The following is a 15,105-nucleotide window of genomic DNA, read 5'->3' as shown; positions in this document are numbered from 1 at the left end:
CTTACCTGTGGAATGGAGGGCAGGAAGTAGCCTGGAGGAGGCTGGAAGGAGCAGAGGAGTGGACCAGGCAAGGCCCTCAAGGTAGCCAGTCTCTGCATGTATTGGTTGGTGAGAATGGCTTTTCTTTCCTCTTTCCTTTGAGCTAATGCAACATACAAAGGCTTGGTGCTGACAATCCTCCCATTCATTTCAGTCACAGCCTTTGTAGCCTCTTCTGGGGAGGAAAAACATACAAATCCAAACCCTTTGCTGTGTCCACCCTCTGTCATCACCTAAAATTGAAAATTAGAACAGAGGCCACTGAGCTCATCATGACACTCTCATCTGCACGCTGCAGGCACAGAGACATGGATAGCGAAGAAAGGGACCAACTGACAGCTTTCCCAAACAAATACACAATATGAAGTCCAGTTCCAAGTACATTGACTGATTTAAGCCCTTGTTTCTAAATCAAGGCTAAATGTGGAAATCTTTAGCCATGACTATAAGAAAGCATAATGAATTATACTCTCCAGTACCAGCAAGAGAAACATATATATTGGTATATGCTTTTTAAAATCGCCAAATAACCGCTATACTGAAGATTTGCAATTTTGGAAGTGAGTCCCTACCATGCCATGCAATCAAGACCTTGCAGAATTTCTGCTCAGCTGTCAATGTTCCCACACTTATTCCTGTGCTCCAGTCAATTTGCTATCTTGCTTCCTTGCTCATTATAGTTTTCTAGTGACTAGGTCACAAAGAAAAAGTACCAGCAACCAGAATTCCAGTCAAGCTTAATGCAAAGTGAAGAAAAGAGCAAGTAACCTGGTGCTCCTGAGATAATCTTGGCCCAATAAGAATTTGGTCTCTTAAAAGAGCAGACAAGGAAGTAACACTTCTTCTAGACAATATCATTTAATATTGCAGGGGGCACTCATCTAATGGTTAAAAAAAAGTTCTGCACACATCTTGGGACCCCAGGGGGACATGAAAGGCACGCTAAGGGCACAACCAAGCACTTAAGCCCACAGTTGTCATTGGAATCAATACACTCCAGAAATATCTTCTATGGGTGAGAACAAGAGCCATATCTCCACTTCAAATGGTGCTAATATGTTCTAATGTTTCTATAACTAGAGCTTGCAAATCTTATATTCAGCAATAAATAATCAGCATTCATTAGTCTTAAAAAGTTAGAGAAAATACAAAATTAATGTCTCATCTTAACTTTTAATTTTAAAAAATGCATTGTTGAAAACCATTTAAAATGATTGACAAGAGCTGAAAATATGCAGCCTCCAAATTATCTCCCAATAAAATGTGAAATGTTAAATACTAACTGTGTATGTGTGTAATGAATTATTTTTTTAACAAATTACTTCCAAACTTAGTTTATGACCAAGTCTTACCTTGGCGCTGGTGATGGTTCCATAGGGAGAGAATTCCTTCCTCAGTCGCTCATCATCAATCCCATCATCCAAGTTCTTCACATATAAGTTCACCCCCTATAAACAAATAGGTACAGTGAGATTCCTGAACATTTATTATTTACAACACATATATACTCGTTACATTTTTTTTTAAATGGTACTAATATGCTGTCATATGGTTGAAAAGGAACCAAATGTTGTCTCATCCAACAGCTAACCCTCTGCATTAGGTTGGGGAAGGCAGTATCACATTCATACAAGAGCTCATCCATGCCATCATATTTCCATTTTCTTCTATATATGTTGTGAAAGCTGGACAGTGAAGAAAGCTGATAGCAAGAAAATCAACTCATCTGAAATCTGGTGCTAGAGAAAAGTTCTATGGATACCATGTGATAACAAGTTCTATGGATAACAAATGAGTATGTCTTAGAGAAAATCAAGCCTGAACTAGAAGCCAAGATGACTAAACTGAGGCCGTGATACTTTGGACATATCATGAGATGACATGACTCACTGAAAAAGACAACAATAATGGATGCTAAAGTGGCAAGCAATAGAAAAAGAGGGAGACCACACTACAAGTGGATTAATTCAGTCAAAGAGGTCATGAAGAGGACAACTGATGACTGAGGCTCTTGGAGGTCCCTCATTCATAGGACAGTCAGAAGTCAAAATCAATTTGTCGGAAATTAACAAAAACAAGCTCATAATATTGCCTTTGTACTAAATGCTTCTGTGTCAGTAAGATAGTATCTTAGCTGCATAATGATTTATACTTTATTGTATCAATTATTGTTTCAGTTTAATTCTATTTTAATATACTATTTTTTATGTTTTTAACTGTATGGTGTTTTTTAATGTTGTAAGCTACTTTGAGTCCCAGCCTTGGGAGAAGGGTGGGATGATGATGATGATGATGATTATTATTATTATTATTAATACTGACCAAATCCCAGCTCAGTTCTTGTTGAAGTAGTCATACTCTGCTTCAGATCTTTATTAATAAAGCAAGATTGAAGTAGTTAAAGATCCTCTATACCTAAGTTCAATCACTAATCAAAATGGACTAATGAAGAAATAAGAAAAGCAGCTATGAAGGAAACATGTAAGATGCTCAAGTGCAAAGATATACAGGTTGAGTCTCCCTTACCCAAAATGTTTGTGACTAGAAGTGTTTTGGACTTTGGAGTTTTTTTTTTTAAATTTTGGAATATTTACATATAAATAATGAGATATCTTGGAGATGGGACCCAAATCTAAACATGCAATTCATTTATGTTTTGTATATAGCGTATACATATAGCCTGATGGTAATTTTATACATAACATTTATAATAATTTTGTGCATGAAACTAAGTCTGTGTACACCGAACCATCAGAAACAAAGGTGTTACTATCTCAGGCACCCATATGGTTGATTTTGGGATTCCAGATGAGGGATACTCAGCCAGTTTATCATTAAATACTAAAGTCAACATCATCCATGATAATAGTATTTTCAATTTCTATAGAGGATTTTGAAAGCTGAAAAGAAAGAAAATCAACATGTTTGAAATATGGTGCCAGATGAGAGTTTTACAGATACCATGGAGTGCCAAAAAAATAAATGTACAGTATGTATCATAGAGCAAATCAAGCCTGAATTCTCACTACAAGCCAAGATGACTAACCTGAAGCTATTGTTCTTTTGATGCATCATGATACATGACTCACTGGAAAAGGTGATAATGCTCAGTAAAGTGGAAGGCAGCATGAAAAGAAAAAGACTGCACTACAGGTGGATTGATTTGGTCAAGAAAGCCATATCCTTGACTTTGCCAGATCTAAGCAGGGAGTTGACAACTCATGGATGCCTCTCATTCATTGCATGGCCACAAGTGAAAGTCAACCTGACAAATAACAATGAACTATCATTGCAGCCAGATATGCAATTTTTTTTAAAAAAAAAATTAAAACATTCTGGGCATTTAAAATCTCATTTAAATATAACTGTGTAGTGTAACACTGGGGACACCAGGGATCCTCCAACTACTATTGTAACATATCATATCACACTATATTATAATAATATAATATGTTAACATATACTGTTCTAACATATTAGAACGCTCAAAATTTATGACCACTGGCTATACTGGTTGGAGGAGCTGGAAGCCAATAACATTCCCTGGCCTAAAGACCAATTTGATAATTTGCTTCTTCATCCCACATTCTGTTTTAAGACTGACCCAGTTCAGACTCGATGGCTACAACACCCTCTTGATTTGTTTACCATCTAGCCAAGCGGTAGGTAAACTAGTAACCTCTGAATGTTTTAGACTGAAATTTCCATAAACTTCAGCCAGCATGGCCAAAAATTAGGGATTATAGGAACTGTAGTCCAGAACATCTGAAAGGCACTTGATGAAGAGGACCAGTTTGTGACTTTTTGTTGGTCAAATGAAATTATTGTTCAATGTTGTTTTTTAAAAAGTTGAACAAGGCCCAAGATTTAACAAGTGCTTATCAGAGGACTTAGAATACTGTTAGGTAAACAAGCCACATCAATTCCTTGGCCTTTTTTAAAAACCAAAGTAAACTCTTCACTTAAAATCAATTTCATTCCCCCACACCACATAAATCAACACTGAGTGCTAGCATTACACATGTTTAATTGCTACTTGAATTTCAAGAGAAGAATTAGTTTCTAGAGCAATGAAATTCAAGAGCAAGTCAATTCTTAGCTTCAAGAACTGTGGGCAGATGCAGTGATGCTTTCACCACTGACTATTCACCACTAGGAAGTAAGAGAATAGACAGAACTAGCTAGGGTTTCCAACTTCTTCTACTAATTCTTCCTATTTCTTCTAATGATGTGCATCCTTATTCCATTAGGTTGAGATTGTTAGCCTGACTTCATTTCCATCCCCTGCCTTTTCCCTTTGCCATTTCTCTGTCATGTATCTTGTTCTTGTTGTTAACTGCCTTCCCATTGATCTCGACCCATAGCAACCCTTTGTATCTAAAGATACATCTCTTTAGTGTATAGTTCATATTTTTAACTTTAAGAAAGCAATGTAAAGTCGAAGGTTTTCATGGACAGCATCCATGTGGGTTTTTCGGGCTATGTGGCCATGTTCTAGCAGAGTTTCTTCATGACGTTTCACCAGCATCTGTGGCTGGCATCGTCAGAGAATGCTTTGCCTGGAAAAATTGGGTGTATATATACTGTGTGAGCCTGGGAATGCAGGAGTGATTTACATGTGTATTGTTCTGTGCTGATGGCTGGCCTCAGGCTGGGAGGCTAATGCAAACGAGGATTAATGTCTGCTAATTGGTGATCATTATCTGCTGGGCAAGCCCCTGACTCTGAATGGTTTCCCATTTGCATTTGCGGAGTCCTTATTTTGCTATTCCTCAGAACTGGCAGCCAAATTTTGTTCACTTTAAGGGTTTCTTCTTTCCGGTTGAAATTATCCAGCTGTTTGTGGATTTCAATGGCTTCCCTGTGCATCCTGACATGGTAGTGGTTGGCATGGTTTAAAAACACTGAAGTTCTGGACCATGCCAACCACTACCATGTCAGGATGCACAGGAAAGCCATTGAAATGCACAAACACCTGGACTACTGGAAAGAGCGTGTCCAGAGGAGGTCGACTAAAATGGTGAAAGGTCTGGAAACCTTGCCCTATGAGGAACGACTCAGGGAGTTGGGGATGTTTAGCCTGGAGAAGAGAAGGTTAAGATGTGATATGATAGCCCTGTTTAAATATTTGAAAGTATGTCATATTGAGGAGGGAGCAAGCTTGTTTTCTGCTGCTTCAGAGAACAGGACCTGGAACAATGGATGCAAGCTACAGGAAAAGAGATTCCACCTCAACATTAGGAAGAACTTCCTGACAGTAAGGGCTGTTCGACAGTGGAACACACTCCCTTGGAGTGTAGTGGAGTCTCCTTCCTTGGAGGTCTTTAAGCAGAGGCTGGATGGCCATCTGTTGGGGATGCTTTGATTTGGATTTCCTGCATGGCAGGGGATTGGACTGGATGGCCCTTGCGGTCTCTTCCAGATCTATGATTCTATGATTCTATCATTTTTAGTGAAGACAGAGTTTTAACTGATAATTCTGAAATTCAGCTTCCACAAACAGGGTTGCTACATTGTCCAGTTACCTGGGTTTTCTTAGAGTCTAGCCATCAGAGTAAATGCCTGTTTATACTATTAGTTGAGCCAGATTCTATCTTTTAAAAGAGTGTAATTACTAGCTCCTTGCAGAGCTAAAAATATGATGAAAACATGCAGTTATTATTGTGCCTAATCATTTGTTAGAAATGAGCTCACTTTAACCTTTCAGTGGTTTTAAAAGCTATAGTGATGTCATGGCTAGGACTAATATTTTGAGGATCAAGGTAAGACAAGTGTAGAATGGCAGATTGGTTCATTTCTGGATCGACCATATTGGCTTCAAGCCAGTGGAAAAGTGACTTACTACCACAGTGAGAGATCCAATATTTAAACAGGTATGAGTGGACAGTATGAAATCCTACCCAAAACAAAACATAGCCTCAAAAACAGAAGTTTAAGCTGGTTAGCTCAGCTCTTGCTTAGACTTTGTTTTATGGGGGGAAATAGACCTCCCCCACACATTTGTAGACATTTAAATAGTTACTCTGTCAGAAATAGTGACCTTCAGACCAGGTTTTGAAGAGAAAGATGTAATATAAATAAAATTATTGTTCACAACACAAGTCCATTTTTGTGTCCATATTGTAGATTGGGAGGGGGGGGTGTGAGTTATAAAAAGAGTGTAGTGTTGTCCACTATTGTCACACAATATGATATATTGCATTTTCTGCTGGGATGGAAGAAATGCAATTTGGGAGAGGAAGGAATATTGGTAGGTGTTATTAAACAGTGCTTTAAAATGCTGCAGTAGAAATTACTACCACCATTTCCCCATCAGCATCTGGGCACTATTTGCAAACTGAAGTTTCTCCTCACCCCCAGCCAAAGATATGTCATCTCATCCCACTCAAAATTTCTAAGGTCACTGCAGCAAGGATCTAGTTTTCTATCAGTTAGATGTTCTCTTTTTTGAGTGTGTGAAGGCATGGGGGCCGTGTGTGTGTATGAGAAACTGTCTACAGCAATATGGATTTCTACCACAAAATTTGGGATTCTTAAAACCACAAGCGCTTCATACATTTTGTCTCACCCCATGTGCATCTTGTTTGTTTGTAAGGTTTTTTTGTTGTTTATTTTAATTTCATATTACCTGGTATCTGCTCACTCTCTCCTGCTTGATTTGCTCAAATTTACGTTTCAGCTCACTCTGACGTTCTATCCTCTTCTGAGCTCGGCCAACATACAACATTCGTCCATTGACCTCCTTCCCATTCATGTCTTCAACAGCCTGCCAGGAAACCAGGTGTCAAGAAAAAGGTTGGATGTGAGGAGGAGATGTAGTGCCAACTCTCTTCATCAACAGGATAGACATATGTATCACAGAAAGATTTTACTGGTTTTAATGCTTTCTTGCATTTCTAAAGCTTTTCCTTCTGAGACACCCTAGGCCCTGAAATTCCACCCACCATCTACCTTTGAAGACAATTTAGCTGATGCTGAAAGCTTCATATCTCAGTGGCATGTGTGACAGTTTTATCATATAATAGTTTGGTCTCTAAAGAGACCCCAGTGCAAACAACCTGTTAACATCTAATGAACACATACAATTGCAAGTCAAGTGTCTCCCCCATCATTCATTTTTGTGAGCTATGCCAACTAGAATAAGAAAAACAAGAAAAAAAAACAAGCAGGTTTTAAGCTAAAATAGAAAGAACAAAGATGATTTTACCTTCTGAGCATCTTGATGTTTTTCAAAGTTGACAAACCCAAACCCTTTTGAACGACCTGTGTTATCCATCATGACTTTGACACTCAAGGTCTTCCCTGGAAACAGAACAAACAACTTAAAGTCAGCAAGCTCACCAGCAAATTATCTCAGAGGAGAGCTGAGGTCACAAGTTACAACAACAACAACAACAACAACAATCTCCGAGCAAGAAAAATACTGGTGTCATGCATGTGGGATTTCCTTTGCTCCTGATGTATCTTATTTGACTTGCATAAATTTTTCTATGGTGAAGTTTTTACTCTAAGTCTTGCTTACAGGATAAGCATGTTTGCACAATAGGTTTGTTTCATTCCTGTCACTTGATAAGTCCTACATACCCTGATTATTTTTAATTGCCTAGAATGAATCCCTGCTCCTACACAAACAGCATACCTGCTAGAGAAATCAGAGAAACAAGAGAATGTGCAATCTATCAAGGTGGCAACTCTAGATTAGAATCACTAGAAAAGGAAAGCAATTCTTATTTGCCAGCTCTGTGCAGCAATATATACTTAAGTAGGACATTCAGTTGCAAAATTTTTATGGTTGTAGAATTCAAAGGCATAGCCATGTCAGTCTGGAACAACAGTATACAAAGCGATATTGTAGCACTTTTGAGACTAGCTGAAATAAAGAAGATGTAGCATGAGCTTTTGTAGACTTGAGCCTACTTCCTGAGGTGTTGAAGACATGGTTCCACCTCATGCATCTGACGAAGTAGGTTCAGGTCTACCAAAGGTCATGCTGCTGGTTTCTTCTTCCAGTTAGTCTCAAAGGTGCTACAAGATCTCTTTGAACACTTTTATGGTTAAAGGTAAGCATCAAGATCCCAGATTCCTAGCTCAAGAAAACGTGTGTGTGTGGGGGGGGGGGTGCTGTTTGGCAATGCCTGTTGTGTTTTCAGCTATTTGCAGAATAAATGAAGTAACATCAAAGCATAAGGAAAAAGCCAAGCAAGAGACCTCATTCTGTTTCTTCTTTTCAAGAAGCCTCAGGCTTAATGTCCCTACCAAAATCTCTACAGACTGTCCTTTTAAAATGTTGCTCTTACCAAATTTTGAGAATATTTCCTGCAGTCTTTCATCACACATGTCATCCCCAAAGTTCTTGATGTAAACATTAGTGAATTCCATTGCTTTTGCTCCATATTCTGCTTCACGCTCTCGCCGAGATTTAAAATGACCAACAAAACTGCAACAGTAAGCAACATCTGTGAAACTACTTTATAAAGGTGTTGGGTACAGAAGGAGCTTGGAGATTCTTTCTGTATTGTTCTTATTTAACAGGCAAGGAAATGTTCAACAGGGACAGCTTTTTCCTTCCAAAAAGTGTAGAGAAGGTTCAAAACAGGTTTTCAGAGCCCAGACATTGACAAACTCAGGAGAAAGTTATGGTAATCTCTGCCTTGAGGTAGTTCTACACATATTCTGTAGTTTAAACATGCAGTGAAAAAACTATGGAGGGGACTATAAATTTCCCTAGCAATGGCAAAACCACTCCAGTCTGTACTTTGCATTTATGAGGAAGAATGGATTCTAGTTGTGCAGCTTCTACTCTTTATTAATATATTTGTTAGCAAATGGGTGTTCAGGGGTCTTGTTCAGGAGTGGACAAGAGTGGTCTTACAGATGTTTTTGAACCAAATTCATAATTCTGAGATTTTGGTTATTATGAAAAGGCAATACATGTCTTAATTATTATGATTTTTCTTCATTCATTTTCATTTTTTTTAAGTACCAGGGATGGTGAAAAGGACTCGTGAGATTTTTTGCCTTGTGTGCCAAAACAGATTGCCCTTGAACAGTATAAAGATCTGAGAGAGTGAGGGTGTTATATGCTACTCTATCTCTGATAGCCCTATAAGAAACATGGAAACTATTTTACTTGGAAGAAACCAGCTTTTAATATGTCTGTCTTTTTACCTCCTCCCCAAATGAGAAACACTATAGAACTGTATTAGTCGCTGGGGTTCCATTTTTCTGTTTCTTCGTCTGGTATATTAACCTATACTTTAATCTATACTTAACCTATATAAAGTTTACCATGTAGAGCACCATAGAAATCCCTGCCATTCCTCTCCTCCAGCCTTCACTTACACCTTGCGGTCATTGAGCAACATTCCATTCATTGTGTCAATCGCTCTGTTTGCTGCCTCATGGGTCTCAAAATGAACAAAGCCATAACCCCGGGATCCATTCTCATCACAAACAACCTGTTTAAACACGTGGGAGGGTGGCAGGGAAGGAAAGGGAAGGGAAGAGAAGAGTGAAAAGAGCCACATTTTTAAAAAATCCATAATCGACTCTTTGTTTCCCCAATTTTCACAAGTTTCTGTTCAGTAATTACAAGGCATCCAATAGATCCAGCACTGGACTTGTGCTCATGAAAGAGCAGAATCAGAGAACTTTCTCCTTTCCTCTACAGTTCCCTATGTACATCAAAACCCTGCTCCTTTGAACTGTAACCCCACAAAAGATGTGGAGGGTAGTGGGAAGGCTAGCAGGATGTCAGGGAAACATTAATTTTAGGCCAGTGCCAACATAATTGTTACCAAAGTCATCTCTGTGAAACCCTAAGCAACATAGCCGCCAGTGATGAGCAACGATCCTGGACACTTTAGAGAATAAATGGTGGGTCTTTTCAAGTTTAGAAAAATAAATAGTCATGCATTTGAAATAAAGCAGAATGGGCTGAATATCTGATGACAATAATTTTCCTACAGTACTGAAGTACTCCTTCTTTGAGTCATTGCAGAAGCTATGACAGCCAAAAAGGATGTTCTTTTACTCTCCCAAAAAGATGCTAGTGAGGTCGGTGAGAAGAGATAATTTAACATTCTTTGCTCAGGGAAAAAAGTAAAATTTATTGGGAATCTCACACAAGATGATCCCACCAAGGTAGTGTTAGATTTTGGTCTAAATCCTGTTGGTAATTCCAGTTAGAGTAAACCCATTAGACTAACAAGATTCACATATGAACTGACTTACTATTTAACCATGGATTCAGTGGCTCAGCTCTAATTGGGATTAACCAGAAGGATTCAGTCCTACTTTTTAAACTGTTTCTCAGCAAGTGAAATTACAAAAGACTGAAGTCAGAGTGACTACATTTTTATGATTTCTGATAGAAAATGACAAATTCATGAGACACTTAAATGACAGATTGTTCACATTAACAACTGTACAACCTGCCCTGTACACATCGCTAGAAGTGCTTTGCTCAGGTCCTCTGGGAAATGCTTGCTCCAACCAGCCAAGACTAGACTAGATTTATTAGCCGCCTTGAGTCCCTGTACTGGGAGGAAGGTGGGATATAAATAAACATAATAAATATAATAGACTGACAACAGTTTCCCAGAGGACCTTTTCATCTGCTGCCCCCAGATTGTGGAATGACAACTGAAAACACTGATGGCATTTAAAACAACATTAAAGGCACATCTCTTCCAGAAGGCTTACTCAATCAATTTTAAAACATGACTTTTTAATTTGTATATTTCAAAGAATGTACTCATATGTGTATACAGTACTTCAATGTTTTTATAGTATTGTTTTTTAACTGTTGGTTTTATGTATTTTCTTTTTAATTGTGTTTTGTATTTTAATATGCTGTACCTCCTCAAGCCTTGAGGAGAGAAGGAAAAGTAATAAAATGTTATCCTCCTCCTCCTCATTACTACTACTACTACTACTACTGCTACTGTCATGCATACCTTGCAAGAAAGAATATTCCCAAAGGCGGAGAAAGTATCATACAAGGCTTTGTTATCAATGGAATCATCCAGATTCTTGATGAAGATGTTGCCAACTCCTGATTTCCTGAGTCCTGGATCTCGCTGGGACCACATGATGCGAATGGGCCGACCTTTTATGACTTCAAAATTCATAGTATCCAAGGCCCGCTCAGCTGGCAGGAGAAAAACTAATTAATTTACACAGAAGTCAGACACAAATATGGAAAGAAAGAACACACTGAGTTGTGTCTAAAATGTTTCTATGTATATCTGATTTATCACAGAGATAACCTCCAAATTTTACAGCCAAGGATTAACAAACTGGTATGAGAAGAGAAACTGTAGCTTCTGAAGGAGACTCCTTAAAGCTGTAAATGGAAATAGTTTCCTATACGATAAGCATGTCCAAGTTATCCATCCATAAAGGGAATCATGGTTGCATGGATTTGGTAATGGGGCAACTAGAACAATGGTTGGAGTGGGTATACTTAATCATAACAACTTGTTGCCAGGGAGGAACACTGAAATGTTCTTTCCCACTGGTTTAGTTACCAGCTACCTTGCAGATATCAGAACTTGTCAGAAATGCAAGATGACAGTCCAGTAAAATCCAAAATTAGGTAATGAGCAGAGTTCCTATTGAATATTTGCCTTGTATCCAGTGCTGTCATTGCACTCATAGAAGCAACTTATATGAGCGCAAGGGGTAGGAATATGGTTCCTCATTTTCCCTGCCCTACTATACATGCTCAAAATCTTTACTGCTTGCTCCAAAGGGCTGAGACAATCTCTGAAGAAGCTTTTCAAGACTGGAGGAGAGTCCAAAAATGCTGATGCTGGCATATACCCTACTTATATAGATCTTGAAGGATACATTATGATGTGCAAGTTAATAGGTATTGGTGCTTCAGTATCTCTTAATAGCCACCTTTTTTCGTTTGTACAATAGAATGTAGATTATATTTGCATGCCAATATTGTTAATTCAAACAAAAAGAAAAGTAGAGGAGAAAAAGTAGAGGAGATTTGCTAGAATTCCTACTTACCATCAGCAGGCTGCTGAAAATTTATATATGCATAACCTAGAGATCGGCGTGTGGAAACATCTCGACAAACTCTGATGGACATGATTGGTCCAGCAGGTGAGAATTTCTCATACAACATGGCTTCAGTCACATCCGGATGTAAGTCACCCACATAGAGAGAAGCTAATGGATATCCTGGGCCACTAGCATTCATGGTCAATCGTGCAGTGGAACTTTGGAAGTGAAGCAAAACCTAATTAATCCTAAACAGCACACCAGGGACACTGATATACAAAAATGGCAGGGTGCGGGATCAGGCAGGGGTAGTCTGCATGTAATCTCTGACTGAACCTTCAAAATGACCAGTGCAGAAACTGTTAACAGTATGGTAAACATAATCACAGGTTATCAATAAAGCATTAAGTCTGAACAGTTGCCCAAATGAACCTTGTATTAATCCAAGATTTTCTAGTATGCCATTTATATGAGAATGGCACATACATTCACAGATTATATATGCACCATCACTACCAGTGCTTTGCTCATTTAGATTACACCTCACTTTCAGAAAATTCAATATGTCCCATCAAGATTGAGGAATGTATATCCCTCCTGATGTTGTCGGATTGTAAGCACTAGCTACCACAGCCAGTGGTGAGGAATGATGGAAATTGCACCTTAAAACATTGCTCACTTGTGCTACAGTCATGGCAGGGGAAGGAACTCAGTCCTTTCAACTACAGCAGACACACTGAACCTATGACAACTTTCTGTGTCCACTCTTTTGTTGAAATCAACAGTTCGATTTAGGCTTATATATTAATTCTGGCCAGGAGAATGCAAATGAACTTGTTTTCTGGACATTATTAAAAGGATTGTAGAGTACAAATACTTCTGCATATTTATATTTACCAGAGCTTGGAAAACTTTGGGATGCTCCTTCCTGAATCCCCTAGCCATTCTAGCCACTGCTCATGCTGATTAGAGGATTCTGGGAATCCTAATTTTAAAAAAGTAATTTTCCAAAGTCCATTTTGTGAGACAGGTAAACGATCAAAACATTCCCATTACTTCAAACCACTGGCCATGTTATAACTGGGACTGATGAATACTATACTCCCAAAACACTGCAAGAAACTATATTGGGAAAGGTTGCTTTACACTGTCAGTTAAATGTATGTTTTCAGAGGGAAGCCTTTTTGCTAGGTGATCAAGGTAGTTACAGGATATATTTATTAGCAAAAGTATCACATACAAACACTAGTTCGAATATCTCAGTAAGATTATAGCTGTTGAATAGAACAGGCAGGAAAAGACAGCCATTTTACAGTATTTTTAAAAAGGATTCCCAACACATTTTTTTTTAAAACAAAGCTGGTGTGGCCTTTCCTCCTGCTATTCCCATCACTGGTTGCAGTGGAGGAAATTTTATTTTTGAACCTAAAACATGTATTCACACATATACACTAACTCGACAAGTCTCCTACAATGACTGAAAATAAAGAATGGAAATGCATGTGCATGCCCTTTCCATACATTCAAACAATGTGAAGTATAGTCATACCTCAGTTTACAAAGCTTCTGGGAAAGAAGTTCCATTATTACAAAGACTTTTCATAATTACCCAGTGTCCTCTTTTCCTTCTTTTCCTCTGCCTAGCTAACTTTTTTTAGCAGTACTGGTGTTGGGAGGAAAAACGGTAGAGAAACACAGACTTTGGGTGTTGGGTTGCAGCAGTGCATCTACTGTATAGTGAATAGTGCAAGAACCTTGAGCTGGGAAAGAATGGAATTCTGCTCTTGCCAATCCTCTTGTATTTGTATGTGTCTGCCTCCAACAGGCAAGGTAGACAGCAGCTGCTTCAAGAAGCCTTTGGTAAGCATATATGAACAGCAAAACAGAAAAAAGAGAAGAGCAGATAGGTCGGCTTCACCCCAGCATATTAAAAAACAAAAACAAAACTCTAGCTCTGTAAGTTTGGCCACCAAAACTGGAAATCATAAGGAAATCAGAGACCGCTGAAAGAAAATTCTATCCCTGGATATATTTTGGAAGATGCTTTCATGTGCTGTCTATAAGATTCAATTTTAATTTTGTTTACTTATGCAAGGCTAACTTGACCCAATCGCTTCGTTTCATATATGCATATTATTAGTTTTAAATATAAAGTTTGCTGAAACATGAACTATTCTTTCGTGTGGTGCATAGCCCTACCCCTATTTGTTCATGTTATTTCCGCCTCTGGTAGCAAATGTTGTTAAAGTAGTAATATTCAGGAACATAGTTAACTGGGGTATACCTGTCCATCTGTAATTAGTTATATTGTTATCCCAATCCTCCTCCAAACAAAACTCATTCCCACTTACTTACATTAAAAACAACCCTGTGACGTTGGATTACCCTGAAAGACAGTGGCTGATCCAAAGTTACTGAGCAAATGGGATTTTATCCCACATCTCCACCTATGCATCACATGAGCTTTCACTGAGGTGAAAACAGATACATTTCCAGGAGAATCAATCAGAGTTCAAATTCTGGCTTGGCCATGAAACATTCTGGCTGACCTTGGGCAAGCCACACTCTCTCAGCCTCAGAGGATGGCAATGGCAAACCCTCTCTGAATAAATTTGCCAAGACAACCCCATGATAGCTTTGCCTTATGGTTGCTGTAAGTTGGAAATAACTTGCACACAACAACAACAAAAACAAAGCTTATGCAAGGCTGGAGTGGGGAGAGAAAGGAAACAAATTCTGAAAGTTAACTTTACACCAGCTTATATTACTGCACTCCTTCATGCTGCACACTTACTCTCAGAATTAGACCTCCTAAACAAAGTGCTCAAGTAAATATATCCAACATCACATATACTTCCAACAACTTTCCATTCACCACTCAGCTCCCTCCCCACCAGTAACACTCACACATGTGGCTTTATCCAAGACCTCTAGCAAAAAGCTCACCTTCAGCCCAGGTGCTCTCTAATGTGGCGGTAACTCTCAGAAGTCCTTGGCCCCACCTCTACCCTTCAAAGTAACAGGTGTAGCCACCCAGGACTTGTTCTC

At 38.7% G+C, this 15,105-nt stretch overlaps 1 protein-coding gene across 5 annotated transcripts in view; it reads right to left on the bottom strand.

Annotated features, from left to right (window-relative positions):
- Positions 1 to 14,583, bottom strand: part of PABPC1L (poly(A) binding protein cytoplasmic 1 like) — a 36,419-nt gene extending 21,836 nt beyond the window's left edge. For 4 of the 5 annotated variants that reach the window (XM_042461825.1, XM_042461827.1, XM_042461826.1 and 1 more), the window contains exons 1-8: positions 12,064 to 14,580; positions 10,998 to 11,191; positions 9,382 to 9,497; positions 8,337 to 8,476; positions 7,247 to 7,341; positions 6,668 to 6,805; positions 1,392 to 1,487; positions 6 to 272 (exon numbers count right to left, since the gene is read on the bottom strand). In XM_042461825.1, coding sequence (XP_042317759.1) covers positions 6 to 272; positions 1,392 to 1,487; positions 6,668 to 6,805; positions 7,247 to 7,341; positions 8,337 to 8,476; positions 9,382 to 9,497; positions 10,998 to 11,191; positions 12,064 to 12,256 — 1,239 coding nt within the window. In that variant the 5' untranslated portion in view covers positions 12,257 to 14,580. Of the gene's footprint in view, positions 1 to 5; positions 273 to 1,391; positions 1,488 to 6,667; positions 6,806 to 7,246; positions 7,342 to 8,336; positions 8,477 to 9,381; positions 9,498 to 10,997; positions 11,192 to 12,063 lie in introns of those variants that run through there. The other variant, XM_042461829.1, reaches the window with a different exon arrangement.
- Between the last annotated feature and the right edge of the window lie 522 nt (positions 14,584 to 15,105).

This window comes from Sceloporus undulatus, chromosome 4 (assembly GCF_019175285.1).
Source record: "Sceloporus undulatus isolate JIND9_A2432 ecotype Alabama chromosome 4, SceUnd_v1.1, whole genome shotgun sequence".
Lineage (NCBI taxonomy): Eukaryota > Metazoa > Chordata > Lepidosauria > Squamata > Phrynosomatidae > Sceloporus > Sceloporus undulatus.
Note: the sequence above shows the minus strand (reverse complement) of the source record. Positions and strands in the feature narration are given on the sequence as shown.